This window comes from Hyperolius riggenbachi, chromosome 2 (genome assembly GCF_040937935.1).
Source record: "Hyperolius riggenbachi isolate aHypRig1 chromosome 2, aHypRig1.pri, whole genome shotgun sequence".
NCBI classification, from domain to species: domain Eukaryota; kingdom Metazoa; phylum Chordata; class Amphibia; order Anura; family Hyperoliidae; genus Hyperolius; species Hyperolius riggenbachi.
The window spans coordinates 247,301,488-247,319,123 of NC_090647.1; the positions used below are offsets into that span (position 1 = coordinate 247,301,488).

Sequence of the window (17,636 nt, forward strand, 5' to 3'; positions counted from 1 at the left end):
TGACAAGAAAATGTACTTACTGCGCAACATGTCATGGTAGGCATTGTCAGCAATGGAGAAGATGTGAGGAGGAGCTTCAGACCTTCTCTTTCCCTTATAAGCAGCGACCACCTCGGTTTTGTAGACTGGAAGCGCTTTGTATGGATTCACAGTTACACAGAAAAGGCCCGAATAGGTCTGAATGGCAGGAAACAGGTTACAGCTTCTAAATTACGTGTCAGATTTTTTTCTTCTATCAAGTGAGAAAGCGATTATTAGTTTATGGAATCTACACCCAGATAAAGGTAAAGCTCAATATTTACCCACTGGTCTGAACCGGACCAAACAGAAGATTCTTGCATTGAAGATTCTTGCTCAAATCCTTCTCAAATTTGTTGATAATTAATTAGTAAGGACATTTTTACACCTATTTTTTTTGTGTTGCTGTGGAGATGCGATGCTTCTACCGCATCCCACAGCAACGTAAAAAAAGACAAACATATGACCCTGCAGGGTCATATGCATAGCGCCCCCCACTCAGTGACATACTCCCCTGCTGGGCATGAAGTACATCACTGGGATTCTCATTGGTCCGTGTATGTGCACTTTGGTAACACGCCGTTACTCTTGCGTAGGCTTGGATACTTCTGGCCCACCCCTTGCGGCAAAATAGGGTAACGCAACTCAGGTTTAAGGGGCCTAAATGAGACAAATAATCCTTTTGAGAAAAGTTCCCTCAAATGTGTGCCTGTGATACATATTCTCGTCATGATTGTAAGCCTTTGGCAGGTCCCTCTGTCCTTGTGTATCCTCCCGGATTATGCACACAGAATGATGTGAACTTATTATTATTATTAGCACTACTACTCTAGGGCATGATTTGGCATTGTATCTTACTGCTTATTACCTGTATTGTGTTGTCTGTTACCCCTATTATTATTGTCTGTAACCTTATGTATTGTCCAGCACTACGTAATATCTTGGCACTATATAAATCCAATAAATAATAATAATAATAATAATGTATTGTACAGCCACACAAATATCATTACATCAAACACAATGCAGCAAACTGAAATAACTTGTGGGCAGAGGCTTGTCTAGAGGGGTGCAGGCATGGCTTGTGCCATGGGTGCCATGCCTGCCCCTGTGCTGCACCGGCCTGCCTGCCTCCATGCTTCCCTGTCATTCAGACCTCAGATCAGATTAATGCTGTTATCTGGGGAACACGGCTACTTAACTTATGCATGTTGGACGTACTTTGCCTTGTGTTAGAACAAAGGACAGAGAGTGAATAACAAGAGCTATTTCCCAAAAAGTAACCTCAGCAATATCCTGAGCCAAAACACACAAGCAACCATAATGATGCTGTTTTTAGAGGGGAGGGGGGCTCTGACTGGGGGGGGACCAATTTCATTGTTTGCCATAGGCGCTATATTACCCAGATACGCCCCTGCTTGTGGGGGTGTATAACACAGTATACTGTATGTACCACACAGGCAATCACCGGAGGAAGCTTATATAAGTTCTTAGTACATTCCTATATATTTTCATGATCCACTTCCTCCTGCCAATTGAAAATCATTCTTTAAAAACATTGCATAGTATTTTAATAATTATGTATGTCAGTTACTGCATCTAGATCATAAGGTTATTATTTCTGCACACTACTTTTTATTACATGTTTTATCACTGTGTTTATTAAAATGTAGAAATCTTCTAATAGAAATCTTCTAATAGATTATTCACTAATCTGAGCAGGACTTAGGCCTGGTGCACACCAAAAAACGCTAGCAGATCCGCAAAATGCTAGCAGATTTTGAAACGCTTTTTGTTATTTTTCTGTAGCGTTTCAGCTAGCATTTTGCGGTTTTGTGAAGCGTTTTTGGTGTAGTAGATTTCAGATATTGTTACAGTAAAGCTGTTACTGAACAGCTTCTGTAACAAAAACGCCTGCAAAGCCGCTCTGAACTGCCGTTTTTCAGAGCGGTTTGCGTTTTTCCTATACTTAACATTGAGGCAGAAACGCATCCGAAATCCAAAAAATGCCTCACCCCGGGAGTATGCGTTTCTGCAAAACGCCTCTCGCTCTGGTGTGAACCACCCCATTGAGATACATTGACCAAGCGTATCCGCAGCCGCAAGCGGCTGCAGAAACGCTGAAAAAGCCACTCGGTGTGCACCAGCCCTTACACAGCTGTGAGGTTATTTCGCATCAATAGTTAATAATGAAGAGGATCTAGTTACCTTTTGTGGATGGCAGAAGGAAAAACAATAAAAGTCTGAGATAAAAACAAAATTAGGATCTAGTGGAATAAGACTCAAAATAAAAATCTTATTAAAATGATAAAGTGGCCTTGAGAAAGATAAACACACACACGCACGCGCGCGCGCGCACACACACACACAGTAAGTGAAGCATGAATACAGACTTACTTCTAACTCATTCATTCTGAAACTACTTTATAACTCTTATGCAGAGACCGAGCCTCTGTGCATTCTGGGGCAGTTTTTTCTTTATCACTACAGATGAAGAAAACTTTCAAAAAAAGTTTCAATTTATGTTCTACATCTCCATCTGTCTCTGGCATCAATCAGACAAACATTCTGAGTGCTAGTAGAGACAGAGGCAGCTGCAGATCATAAATGAAAACTGCTGGAGGAAGCTTTGGAGTCCTGTGTCATCTCTCGGGCTGCAGGGATAGAAAAGTGCGCAGAAGATCATTCTAATATAGGTTCAAAAAGGGTGTCAGTATCAATGAGTTAGAAGTAAGGCTGGATTCCCGTATTCATGCTTTATTTACAGTGCTAATTGGATTATACCTACTTTTAAGTACACTTTTTTTCATTTTAATATGATTTTTAGCTTCATCCCATTTTAAAGGAAAATAAATCATAAATTATAACAACCACCCTAAAGCTCCCTGAAGACATTGTTGATACTCTTCTACAGTAAAATATTATTAGAATAATAATGCTTGAGGGTGAACGATCTAAGTTACGTACATAGATCATCCAGTTGGCGTAGCGCTTCCGCAGATTAGATAACACAGATGCCTCATTCAGATGTGTTAACATAGCCATGTCTTCAATCATGTCGAACTTTGGTGGATTCATCTGCTGAACATCTTCCTCTTTTACAATGACAGTCTATGTTAAAAAGAAATAATAAGGCATGTTGACTATACATCCCAAACTGAAAACAAACGAATACCCAAATGAATACCCTTTAATACGATTATTATTATTTATTTTTAAGTTGCAAAATATCACAAAATGAACAAATACGGACAGTCCCCTATGTTTCATACATACAAAGTGTCTTCCTGTAAAAAATATACAGTACTGTCTCTCTCACCCTTTTGTGTCTTGAAATCTGTTATTCATTTCATAGCTTGCGCTGTTACATTTTATTTATCATGTTGCATCTATCATGGTAATCACCATTTCTGTATTTTGTATCAGTGTCCAGGTTTGATTTATATAATTATCTGTATCATTATGTACCCCTTGTTTGTTTTCCTACTTTGTACAGTGCTACGGAATATGTTGGCGCTTTATAAATAAATAATAACAACAATAGTTCTGTTTTGCTATTACATATTTTTCTTATTATAGGTTACAGTATTGTTTAAAGTACTGAAAGTAGTTGAAAACAATTAAAAGCACATTGAAAGCAAAAACAAAACATTGTTTGTACTCTATGTCCCAATCTAGAGTTTTCCAAAAGTAAATCATGCATTCACATTTCACCATGTATAACACATGACTCATCTTAGGGCCTGTTTCCACTACACGCAGATTCTACATGCAGAAAACTGACTCCAATGAATGCCTATGGGAAATCTGCATCAGAAAAATCGCGTTCAGTGGAAACAGGCCCATAGACATTCATTGGAGTCAGTTGTCTGCATGCAGAATCTGCGTATAGTGGAAACAGGCCCTTACAAACTAATTCAACTTACAACAAACCTCCCAGAACTGTACCTATTTGAAAGTAGTGGAATGCCTGAAATAATTCTTCTTAATTACTCATTTTAAACACTCCCTCTCCCCAAAATGAACTAGAGACTGCTTGACAGTTTCTGCTAAGAACACTGTGGAATGGCTGGAATTGGTATGCGCAAAAAAAAAAAAAAAAAGGATTCAAGCAAATTTATATGATTCCCATTAATGCATGGAACTTATAGGATAGCCGAAGTGACATATGACATGATGAGCTAGACATGTGTATGTACAGTGCCTAGCACACAAATAACTATGCTGTGTTCCTTTTTTTCTTTTTCTGCCTGAAAGAGTTAAATATCAAGTGTAATTGGCTGCCTCAGTCCAGACTCAGACAGGAAGTGACTACAGTGTGACCCTCACTGATAAGAAATTCCCATTTTTACCTCTTTCTTGCTCTCAGAAGCCAATTTTTGCTACTAAAATGTTTTATAGTTGGAATTTCTTCACACTGTAGTCACTTCCTGTCTGAGTCAGGACTGAGTCAGTCACTTACATACCTGATATTTAACTCTTTTAGGCAGAGAAGGAAAAAAAGGAACACAGCATAATTATTTGTGTGCAAGGCACTGTACATACACATGTCTAGCTCATCATGTCAGGTCACCTCAGATATCCTTTAATGCATGGAACTGAACTGAAGGGATTTTCACATTGAATCACCTTCCTGACTGATTAACCATGTTTACAATGAGGTGTCTGGCATAAATTCATATATACAGTCCAGCAAACATGCTTCTACCTGAATTTTATTTTACATTACTAAGCCATAAATTAAGAACCATGTCTCATTGTACATAAATACGCTCATGCTGACAGGCACAGCCTCTAAATATGTAAGCATGGGTCACACCTATTAAAATTTGTGTGAACTTTGTGAAATTGTGAAAATGTATTTACTGTAGATGTAAAACCTCTCAATGGCATCGTACTGATTTTGTACAAACTTGGGTTTGCAAATTTTCAGACCGCAGGTCTGCTTTTTCTATAATGTGAGATTTGTGTTTCAATGCAACATAATGGGGACACAAATTTTGCATAAAAATGATGTGTGCTCAAAATTCAAATACAATTTGGAAGCTAAATACTTTTTTCATATAAATTAAATTCTTCGATATCCCCACATAGCAATGCACATAAAATCACAAAAATGCACACAAAAGTTTGTTCAAAAAAGAATACACATTCAAACAGCCATCTAGGTCTCTTCTTATGATAAGCTCTGGCGTTGTATTATATATTGGTTTGCCTATATTAAATATTACATATAATGTTTACATTGTCTGTTTGTATTACTTATTTTTACTTTTTTTACCTTTCCATCAGCAACTTCAACGGTGACTTTTCCCCCACCTGTTTCTTTAATTTCAGCCTCCAGATAAGCTTCCTTCTCATCAGGGATCCAGCATTTCTTCTTACCTGTTCAGTTACAAATGAATAAAAGTATTTTACAAACATTATATTACATTATAGACAGCTTTAACTTAGGAAGTTAGTTGTTGTTGGCATGATTACATTACTAAGACATCCATCCCCAGAAATCTCCAGGCCCTGCCATGGGAAATGATCCAAGAAATCTATGTAACTTTTTATGGTTGTCTCCTCTTGGTTACTTGGTACTGCAGATGTTGCATGCAACCACTACAGTCACTAACCCTAACCATGAAGGTGGCAATTGCTAATTAATAGCAGACTTAAGGTGGCCACACACACCATACAATTTTTTAAATATCTGTTCAATTTAATAATTGCAATCATTTTTTCTGACTGATTGCAACATTTCAAAAATCTGACCAATGTACCACACACGTTACATTTTTCCCCAATTATGATAAAAATGATTGGAAACTCAGAAAAAATTGCTAGGGTATGTATATTAATAAATTGACAATCTAACACACACCATACAATCAAAGATTGAAGAAAAATATCTGGCATTCCGGATTGATAAAAATCGAAAAAAAACGGGAAATCCGATCAGATTTTTCAGTCGAAGGGAAAAAAAGCTTTCAATTTTTTTGGGAGATCCAATCGTTTTTATCGAATTGCCATAAAATGCCATAAAATTGCCATAAAATCGGATCATTTTATTGTATCGTGTGTGGCCACCTTAAAAGGACACTTGAATTGAGAGAGATATGGAGGCTGGCACATTTATTTCCCTTTCTGAAACAACAATGCAGCAAATCCAGTCAAACTTCAGTGAAACATCTGATCTGCATGCTTGTTCAGGGTCTATGGCTTAAAGCAGGCCTTTTCAACCTGTGGTACGCGTACCACCAGTGGTACTTTGCTGTTGGCCAGGTGGTACATTCCAAGTTCACCTGCTACTTGATTGCCCACCTGACTCTTGTCCTGGTCCCTTCCTGCCTTCACAAAGTTCGGCTACCCCTCGCAGCCCCGCCGTCACTGTGCACGGGTTACCACTGATCTGAGGTCTGAACTATTACAAAGGACAGCACAGTGAGGAGCAAGCAAGAGGGAACCGAACTTTGTGGTGAGTCACTGCCCAGCTCTCTGGTGGTGGGGGAGGCTTCCTGTATTGAAGTGTGTGAGGGGGGGGGGGGGATCTGGATATGCTACCTATATTGGCAATCTACCTACAGACTGCTAATAATGGCAATCTGTAGGCTTGCAATCTGATTTTAATCCTTTTCCCCACCAATGCCTCCTGCTATTCCCCTCCCATATGCCCCCCCCCTTTTCTTAAAGTGTACCTGTAAGAAAAAAAGTGCCCCGGGAGGAGGAAGCCTCTGGATCCCAAAGAGGCTTCCCCCTTCCTCCTCTGTAGAGGGGATCCAGCGCTGGAACCCCTCAAAGATCTTCTTGTTTGTTTGAGTGCACGCGCAGTAGTGGCTCTCTGCTCGGGCTCCGATGGAAACACACAAGTCTGATCGGGTCATATCTATTGCGCAGGCACACTGGTGGTACTTGAACATTTTCAGGTGATAAAAGTGGTACAGTGAGTGAACAGGTTGAAAAGTCCTGGCTTAAAGTATTAGAGGCAGAGTACCAGTAGGATAGCCAGGCAATATGCATTGTTTAAAAGAAAATAAACATGGAAGGCTCCATATCCCTCTCACTTCAGGTGTCCTTTAATAGCAGAATCTAGGTTATAGGATATTCTGGGAAACCTTTGGATATGGCACATTGCGATCTCATCCATGATTAACAAAAACGTAGGATTCCTTTTCAATTACTTGTAAGCATGGAAGAATGACATTTAAACAGGCACTGATCCAGGTGTAAAATGCATTTTGTAGTCGAATACTAATAAAAATGCGATTAACAAGGAAGTGACTAATGTTACCTTCAAAGGCCACCGTCTGCTGTATCATTAATTCTCGATCACTTTTCCTCAGGTAGGTCGCCGCCTCCCCAAATTCCGACATGTCCATCATTTTGACAGATAAAGGTGGTATTCAGTCAGGCACTGAAAAACAAAAAATTATTTTCACAAAGCAACTATAATTATTAAAGAACAGCAATTTTCCCTGTTCACAGATATATTTCTAATCACCAGAATATAACTACTTTAAACATAAATCTGCCCGCATACATTAAGAGGTACTTATTTTTGCTTCACAGAAAGGAAACAACAGAACATAAATACCTTATACAAAACAGGTTTACCTGCTAAGATAGTAACTCTGCCAAGAATTTCTCATGAAATAGATGGGTCAAATCGACTATTTACAACAGGTCTGATCTGATTTCTAATCATTTTTTTTTTTAAATAATTCTTTTATTAAAGAAGATACAAAAAACATTTCACATAAATGGAAATATATCAAACATTGCCATATACCATTTTTTTTCAAAGATTAAAGTAGTCTTGGTACTTCATACTCCAATCATTTTTCTGATCGAATTTGTAAAGAAGTGATCGGAAAATAGATTAGAAGAACGGTCAGAAATCAGATCGGACTTGTCAGAAATAATCGATTCAACCCGTCTGGAAATTGCATGGTGTATACCAGGCATTAGATTTTAAAGACAATTAACTACTACAGTTGAAAAAAGATGCAAAGGCATACAACAAGTTCACTAATAAATACAATTCCTCATACTGGGATTTAAGACATGTCTGCCTCCATCTGAATTTAAGCAAACTACAAATTTAAAGGATACTATGATCATCATTTTCATTTAAAAAATGGATATAACGTGTTACGCAAACCATTTTGGAATCTGGTGTTAATAAAAAATAGCTTTTCCTTTTATGTCTAGCATTGTTACATTCTTCTATATATTAAAAAATATATATAATCATGCCTTTAAATGAAACTCCGTGCAGAAAATCATGTACATACCCTGTCAATTCAATGATTGGATGATGAGTGCTGGTTGACTTCTGGCTTTTATAGGAGGTCTCCAAGGTCAGCAAAGCCAAGTATCTTTGGTTTGTTTCTAAATTAGTCCATAGAGTGTGGACAGGCACTTTGACATGAAGCATACACCTCTAGGAGGAGGGTTTATCTGGCTCTTTTAGTCCCTTCCCTTTATTGGTGGTGCATTGCTGATGAATGACCTAATGGAAAAAGAGAAATGGTTTTCCTAATCTTCTGTCACAAAAACAGAGATAAAATATGCACTTCCCAGTCATTGCTGATGCAGAATAGCATTTATCATTCATTGTAAAGCTCTGCAGTGACCCAATATACCTACAGTGCTGCCCATAATTATTCATACCCCTGACAAATTTTGACTTAAAATTACTTTTATTCATCCACCAATTAATTTTTTGACGGGAAATGACATGTGTCTCCCAAAAGATAATAAAACGATGTACAAAAGGCATTTAGTTTTATTATTCTGGACTGCATAAAGCTTACCAAGGTTTTTTTTTTCCATTATTACATCTGGAGGGGAAAAGAAACATAAAATGTGCAACTGGTCTAGCCTCCTATAGTATCTTCTGGGAGAGGGAACAATGCATAATGTTGCTGACCCTTTCTTCCTCCTCTACTCTAGAGGGACATGACTTTTAAGCCTCATACACGAAGCACAAATGTCTGCTTGCAACTGCAGACAAGAGACATAAAAAAAAAAAATAGCGACAGTTCGTCGCCAGGTCCCTCTGTGCGGCAGCCGTACACACGGGGCACAGAGGGACAGAGATGTGGTGGAAGCGGTTGCTGATAGTTGCGTCCCACAGCCAGAAGCTCCCTTCTGGCTGTGGGTAGCGTCACTAGTCCGCACAAACACACGCGGTATGCGTGGCAGACTAGCGACAGTTGCGGAGACAGCAGTCGCCGTGCGATTGAACTTTCCAATCGCACGGCGACTGCTTTCTCCGGCGACAGTTCGGGGTGTGCCTCATACACACGGGGGACCTGTCGCTGCAACATGCGCGTGCCACGTGTTTGTGGCGACAGTTGTGCCCCGTGTGTATGAGCCATTACAGCACCTTTCCCTCCCTGCTGTTCCTTCTTATGGGAGAGTGTGACTATGACGTACACTTGCTCTCCTCTGCAATGTATTTGTAGGACACATCACAGGGGGTTCTGAGATGCTGCTTCAGTACATGATCAGCTCAGCAGGTGTATCTGTGCAATACATCTGATTAAAATTCTTGAAATGTATATAACAGATCCAATTATTTTTTTTCTTTTTTAAAGAGACACTGAAGCCATCTTAAAAACTAGTTTTTACCCTTTATTTAACTTAAGAATCATAGTCCCTGCTAAAACGCCTTTATCCCGCATCAAAACAAAGGTTTTTTTACCCCCCAAATCCTAGGTCAGAAATCCATGACTTTCCTGGTCATGGATTTTGCTGCCCAGGGAGGCAGAGCTTAGGGCTGTAGCTTTGCCTCCATTCGGCCACTGATCTCAGCCCCTCCCCGCCCCTCTCAGTGAATGAAGACTGAGAGGGGCGGGGAGAGGTGGCAAACAGCAGGGACTGATGCAACGAGAGGCAGAGCTACAGCCCTAAGCTCTGCCTCAATCAGGAAGCGCTCCCCAGTATTTAGGGGGTAAACAACCCTCGTTCGGCCACGGGAATGCGGCGGTTTAGCAGGGACCATGTCTCCTTCAGCAGAATAAAAGGTAATCTGGCTTCAGACTCTCTTTAAGTTACACTTTAATTTAGCTTTAGTGTACAGTATATTGCGGCCAGAAATTGACAGTGAGTAGACCTCCAGATTCATAAAAGAAAAATAAAGCCCTGCTAAAAACTTACAGCAGGACAAGTGCAGAGTAGTAAGATGTGCCCTGCATCTCTTAGTGCCTTTGCTGCTATGTTCGGTAACTAGCAATGTGTGCATTCTCCCCTGTCAGTAATCTGCTTCTCCTCTCTACTAGGACCATGGCTCCCCAAACTATTGTGAAGGTCCTCAACAGCAGGTGGTGCATCTTGGAATAGGGCAGTGCAGTACAAACAAATCTTTAGGCCATCTGTAGCAGTATAAACCAGGGTTTCTTAACTCAGTTCTCAATTACCCCCAACATTGTATGCTTTGTGGAAATCCACAGAGGTAGCTAAATGAGCACTGCTGAGACACTGATTACCTCACCTGTGAACGTCTTTGGTTTTCTGAAAAACATGCACTGTTGGGGGTACTTGGGGGTTGAGTTGAGAGCCTCTGGTGTAAACAACAGCCAGAACTGAGGTATCAGTATAGATACAGTCCCCAGTTGGGAGTCTGCCTATGGAGAAAATGATCAATGCTGACCTTCAGGAATGGTGAACAGCACCTAACATTGCATAGTTCCAGTTAGAATGTCATCCGATATGATCAGTGCTTAAAGGAGAACTGTAGTGAGAGGTATATGGAGGCTGCCATATTTATTTTCTTTTAAAGTGAACCTCCAGACTAAAAATTGAAAAGGCTTGGTGTTTCTTTAACAATTTTACAGCATCAGAACTTTGTTTCTCTTATGCAAGCCTCATTTTTAGCTGCACAGAAGAAAACTGCCCGGGTATTTTCCCCTGATGCTGTGCAAAGCATGATGGGATTTCTGATGTTGTTGTTCTCGTTCTGCTGTTTTGATGCAATTTTTTTTTTTTACATTTTGAATTTGATATTTGAAGCGTAGCGTGTGCAGCTGGGAGGGGTTATCAGGACACAGGACAGTTGGAACTGTGTCTCATGCTCCCTGTCATCTCCTTTCAACCAAAAAGATGGCTGCCCCAATGACAAAGATGACAGCTCCTATGAATCACAAACATTTGCCTGTTCTTTTAAAACAGGGTGGGTAAAAGATTATATTACCTATCTATTCTAATTAACATAACTAATGTAACTTAATGACAGTATGTTTGTTTAGGCTGAAGTTTCCCTTTAAGCAATAGCAGTTACCTGACAGCCCTGCTGATTTATGTGGCTGAAGTAGTGTCTGAATCACACCAGAAAGAAGCATGCACCTAATTTTGTCAGATCTGACAAAAATGTCAGAAACAACTGATCTGCTGCATGCTTGTTCAGGGTATATGGCTGAAAGTATTAGGTCCCGTTTCCACTTTCGCGGAAACGGCCGTGAATCTGCAGTTTCCCCGCAGGCAAATCGCGCGGGGAAACTCTGCCATATAGGATAACGGCGCCGCCGGCCGAATCGCTTGCAGTAGCGATTCGGCCGGAACCCCCTACAGAATTCGCGGCGGAGGCTGCGATTCCCATAGCCATGCATGGCACGGCTCATGGGATTCGCCTGCGATCCCGCCCAGTGTCGGCGTGCGTCTACGAGACGCACGCCGCACTAGTGGAAACGAGTCCTTAGAATCAGAGGGTCAGCAGGATAACCAGACAACTGGTATTGCTTAAAAAGAAACAAATATGACAGCCTCCATATACTTCTCACTACAGTTCTCCTTTAAACTGTGCTTTGGACATGCTCCCTTAGCTTCTTCACATGATTGGTCTTCCACCTCTCTAGTTTGGTCATTGCACTTCTGGGTTCTATTAACTCAGGTTTTGTCCTGCAGCTGTCCATAGCTTCTGCTCCAACTTATATTGCTGGTGTATACAGTGTATATTCCCTTCTCTGGCTAGGCGTTTCCCAACCGTCCTGCTTTTATGGTCAGGTGCTAAAAGATTTAACATTGGAATTTGAAGGCCAAAATTATCACCAAGCTGCAGAATATGTTAAAAAACAACAACTTAAGAGTGGAACTTTATGCCTGCAGTAGATCCCAAATATTTTAAATCAAAAATGTTATGGGCAGCTGAAACCACAGCCTTTCCCTCGACATTAAAAAATCATACACAGATATATCCTTTTTTGAAGATAATGCCCTTATTCTAGAGGTTTCTCCAATTGTTGATACTTGAAGGAAGCTTTCATTTAACCCTTTAGCAGCCAATTTATTTAGAGGCTTGCAAGTGCGCCAGGACAATTTATTTTAGCACTTTGTTATGTTACATTTTCTTGCTTCTAATTAGTACTGCTGTAAAGTGTATTTATGGCCACTTGTCACTAGGGGGCAGTGTGAGACAATAACAGAGGACTTCTGCCTTCAGTTTCTATATTTTTTATTAGAGATATCAAAGCATGCCAAGAATTTACAGCACTACGAACTCTGTTGACTGAGATCAAAAGCAGTACACTTATCTCAAATGAGATAACTCTATTGAAGCTGCTAATGGGTTAAAGACATCTTGAGGTCTGTACACAGACTAAACAAATCTAGTGTGTGTACAGCAGCACCAACATGCCGAATAGTGATCCAACATGCCGGATCATCTTGCCCCAATGCATTGTTTTCTCCTATAATATCAAGATATTTGAAGGGTATTACTACTTCATTTATTACTCACTGATTAGTGCAATTCACTACACTATTTTCTTATAAATGGGGGAAAAAAAGTAAGTAGAGTATTAACCAGAGCAGAGACTATGAAGTTAATAGACACATATGTACTCATAGATAATGCTAGGATGTCATTTTATTTAATGCGTGAATTCAATTCATATCTTGCGACATTTAGAATAATATCTAAGCTGAATATTGCTCATCTTGTATAAGTAATTTGTATTGATGGTTGACTAACATACACCTCTCCTTTCTTCTTTAGTCCTACTACATTCGGGAAGAAATAAATGTAGTTGAAGAGAAACCATAATGACATAAATAAAATATTCACCATACCCATTTTCCATCAATTGTCCTGGTTTCAGTATCAAAAACACATTGGTTTCAGTTCACTGAGACACATTTGCTAAAAATGTAATGTTCGGTAATTTACCTCGTGGTATTTTACACTTTTTTCCCATGTGGAGGTCGCTTGTGAGTTGCCATGCAGTTTTTCGGTAAATTACTAAAGATTTTTACGCATGCAGTATTTCATTTGGTATTTGATGGAATGTTGCAATGCAGGAGAAATGGATGAAAGATGTGATATAGTTAGGATTAAGTCCAAGCTAAACTTAACAATAAATTTGCATCAGCTCAAAACCATTACAATATTATTACTTTTAAAGTGGATCTAAAGATAAAAAAAATGTGTCTTACTTACTTGCGGCCAACCTGTGCCCACGAAATTATCAAATGATCCTCCGTTTACCAGTCGTGGCTCTCTTTCTCTTCGGGAAGTCAATTCAATTCACTTTATTGTCATTGTGTAACACATCCACTGCGCCTGTGCGTCCTCGTTCACACTGCCGTCGCTGGGAGCGTACTGTGCCTGCGCAGAACGCTCCTGGCCACAGGAGCACATACAACGATGTGTGTGGCTGGGGCCACGCAGGCGCAGTGGGCGTCAGCGTGGATGAAAGTGAGCCGTAGCGCGGGAACATTTGGAAACGGCATGAGCACAGAATGGCTGCAGGGCCTGGCAGAAGCCCCAGGTAAGTGATACTTTTATCTAATGTCATCTTCAGGTCCGCTCTAATTACTACCTAATAAGATTGTGAAATTAGGAAAATAATTTTGATTATTATTTTCCTGAATAGCTTTTACTTTTCTCTGCGGTTATCTCCCTTCTATATTCTTACCAAATGGTAGTCTGTTACAGGCAGCTCCAGGCTGGAGATAAATACCGAACATCTCACTTGGTTTTAGAATTTACACTAATCTTTATGAATTGGCATTTGACTGAGGTCCTTAATTTTAGTGTTCCATGCAGTAACAGCCTGAATTGACATTTCACAAAATTTTCAGTAAAATCAGCCATTTTCTGCTTTACTGAATGCAGTAAGGCTTTGTGGATTGAAACCTATATCTATAAATTTGCTGTATATTAGTATGTAGCCCCGTCCTCCTAGTGATATTCATAGTCAAGGCTACAAGGTCATGCAGCCTTCCTCCCCAGAGCACTTGAGGATGATATGATGTTTTCATTACTTCCACATTGATTCACCTTGTCAAGAAGAAAGGTGCCTTAAAAAAAAAAGCCCACTGGGGGATACTTACCTCGGGAGGGGGAAGCTTTTGGATCCTAACAAGGCTTCCCCCGTCCTCCGGTATCCCGGCAATCCAGCGCGGTGACCAGTCGCCTTCCCCCCTCCCCCCAAACAATGGCGAGGTAAATATTTGCCTACCGCAATCCTGAGCAGGCACACCAGTGGCTATATATATTGACTGCGTACCCTTGTTGAGGGACTTTCTGGGGAGCCAGCGCTGGATTCCCCCAAGCTACAGAGGATGGGGAAGCCTCATTGGGTACCTGAGGCTTTCCCCCCTCACAAGGTACGTACTTCCCCCCCCAGAGGGTTTTTTTTGTTAGTGTCTCTAATTTCTGATACATTTAACAATGCAAATAAGGTCGAGGTAACATTTTGCGAGGGTCAAACATTGACTATATAATTTGTAAATGAATATTGTAAAAATAAGCAATTTTATTCATCAAGTTATATACACTGAAGAGTGTCATCTGAAAAAAAACATAGTAAAACCCAAATTGTCTCAATCATAAATAGTATAAATCCTGAATAAAGCTAATCTTCTCATGTATTGATAGTCATATAAACTAATGGTGACGTCTCACCATGTGATAAACAATGGCATGCCAATGCATAAAAAATGAAGCAGCGATAAAAGTTCCTTATGGAAAAAGGCGTCCTGGAAAAAGATATATATATATATATATATATATATAGCAGCCTAATTGGATAAGAGTAGTACAGCGGTCTCTCCTCAATGACTGGCAATGCCAGGTACTCACGCTACCACAGCGTGCTTCTTCTGATGTTACATCACTCTCCTGCATTGAGCTAGCGGCCGCAGCCGTACAGGATAGAGCCATTGACCGGATCCCAGCCTTCCTCCTCCTTCTCCACTCTGGCCGAGATAGACCAACGCACGTACCGCTTGAAGAAGCACGCTGTGGTAGCGTGAGTACCTGGCATTGCCAGTCATTGAGGAGAGACCGCTGTACTACTCTTATCCAATTAGGCTGCTATATATATATCTTTTTCCAGGACGCCTTTTTCCATAAGGAACTTTTATCGCTGCTTCATTTTTTATGCATTGGCATGCCATTGTTTATCACATGGTGAGACGTCACCATTAGTTTATATGACTATCAATACATGAGAAGATTAGCTTTATTCAGGATTTATACTATTTATGATTGAGACAATTTGGGTTTTACTATGTTTTTTTTCAGATGACACTCTTCGATTGTGCTGTGAGACATTATCTATATTTCTGAGGTCCATCAATTTCATCATTTGCAACCAGGTTACCTACTAGTTAACAGTCACTGGGTTACGGCCGTTTTCTTGTTATCTAAACGGGCCAATTTTGAACCAGGGACTCCTAATTTGGGTCCAGTGTTGCTGATGCATTGTTTGGGTCTATGTGATCATGAGATAAAATTTGTATAGCATTGTCATTGTAATCAGCTATTTTATATTCATTGATTTTATTAAATTGTTCTCAGCGAATATAAGCTTAGGCGCAAGAGTTCTCTTTACTATCTATTTGCTTCTTTGTATGGGCATAGGAACATCTGCCCATATTCTCTGTGCAGCCTTACACCAAATTCGATTGTCTGGCGCTGCGATCATTTTTATATTTTATATACACTGAAGTTCCTCGAAGTTTTTAAACAAAATGAAGTTGTAATGTGACTCGCACAGACCAAGAGATATTAGCGGTCCTCAGCCTGCATAGTCCTTGCCCTTACTCACTAAGCATCTTCACTCACAACTATACTTGGTCATGCAGCTTTTACTGTCCTATTTAGCATGCAACATTTGCTTAATTTGTAACATCTTATACACAACATATTGGTAATATGAAAGAGGTTTTGCTTTTTGAAGAACCTGCCTTTCCATTCACTAACATCCTGTATTCTTTGAAAAAAAAAATGTGAAGAAAAGTCTGATGACAGCTTTATCTCAGACGGAGTCACATTATTAAGATAGCTAGAATAACTTTGCAAGTGCCTTTAACTGAGCAGCACAACAGAACAGCCTGTGATCTGACCTGTACTTGTTATGGTTGCGCTATAGAAAAGTATCAATTGTTATTGCTTTTGATATAGTTTACAGTGAAAATTTTGTGGCCCAACACAAACCAAAGCATCAAAAATAAGTTGCTGACACAATGGGCCTGATTCACAAAGCCTTTTCACCTGTTTTCATGTTATCTATGTAACATTTTTAAGCTCCCAAAGAGCAAAAGTATAATATAATTAAGGTAAGAAAAGTAATACTGAAATTAAGTTAATCAGGAACAACTTACTTTGAGTGATTAATTTGCTGTAAATGTGCTGAAAGGTTATTTTTACTAATTATGTGATAAATAAGTCATGTTTGAGAAGTTTTGTGAATAGATCCCAAGGGAGATGAACTATTTTTGCAAGACATAACAGACATGAAAAACAAGAAATAAGAGTGAAAGAGAAAAGGAGAAGACCCATACCCTGCCAGGAGGGACAGTGTTAGTACTGTAATGAGATCAAACAAGGTCCCCAGAAAATGAATAAAAAACAAAAAAACCAAGGACCCCAGGCCAAGCGTCATTGGATCAGGGCTGTACCTCCGTGGGGCCACTAATTGGAGGTATGTTAGTTAGGGAGAGAATAGTGTCCCTATAATCAATCCAAACTGACCATTGTATCATACATATCATTCATTTGTACTGTGTAGACAAGACCAGTTCCTCCATTCTCATAATATCATTATTTCAATCAATTCTTCCTGTACAGGAAGTGGGAGCCATCTCCAGAAAACCCACCAGGGTGCAAGAGTACATAGCTTTGTACAAGGGAAAAACAAGGTCCCACATGGGTCGGCCTCTGTCACACGCCCAACAACAGGGAGATGGTGACTTATAAACACTTATAACATTTTTTATTGTATTTAATGTACAGGCATTACAGTACTTTGAAAGCATTTTAAATAAATAAGTGCAGGAAGTGCTGTTGGAATCAGGGTGGCTGTGAAGGGCATTTATACAAGCAGCCATTTGGTGAGCAGGGGAAGAAGGAGAGTGGTAGAGCCTGAGCCTGCAGGTGGTGGACCCCTTTAAGCCTCACATGGTTGACTGATCGATATATTGTTGCTCTCACAATGGGTGCTTCAATTAGTTGCAATACTGCACTATGGTGCACTGTTTTGTTTGCATTTAAGGCTAGTTACACACCAGGACGTTGCGTTTAGGGGACGTTATAGGGCACATAACGTGCCCCTAACGCAACGCCTGGTGCTCTCTTGTGTGGACGTCGGAGTGAGCCGCGTTGTGCAGCTCACTCTGGCGTCCGT

General features: G+C 40.0%; 1 protein-coding gene across 1 annotated transcript in view; it reads right to left on the minus strand.

The window, feature by feature from the left end:
- Positions 1-7,385, minus strand: part of MYH15 (myosin heavy chain 15) — a 104,226-nt gene extending 96,841 nt beyond the window's left edge. The window contains exons 1-4 of the mRNA XM_068268459.1: positions 7,295-7,385; positions 5,300-5,403; positions 2,986-3,129; positions 21-177 (exon numbers count right to left, since the gene is read on the minus strand). Of these exons, the coding sequence (XP_068124560.1) occupies positions 21-177; positions 2,986-3,129; positions 5,300-5,403; positions 7,295-7,385 (496 nt within the window). The remainder of the gene's footprint in view (positions 1-20; positions 178-2,985; positions 3,130-5,299; positions 5,404-7,294) is intronic.
- Positions 7,386-17,636: the final 10,251 nt, after the last annotated feature.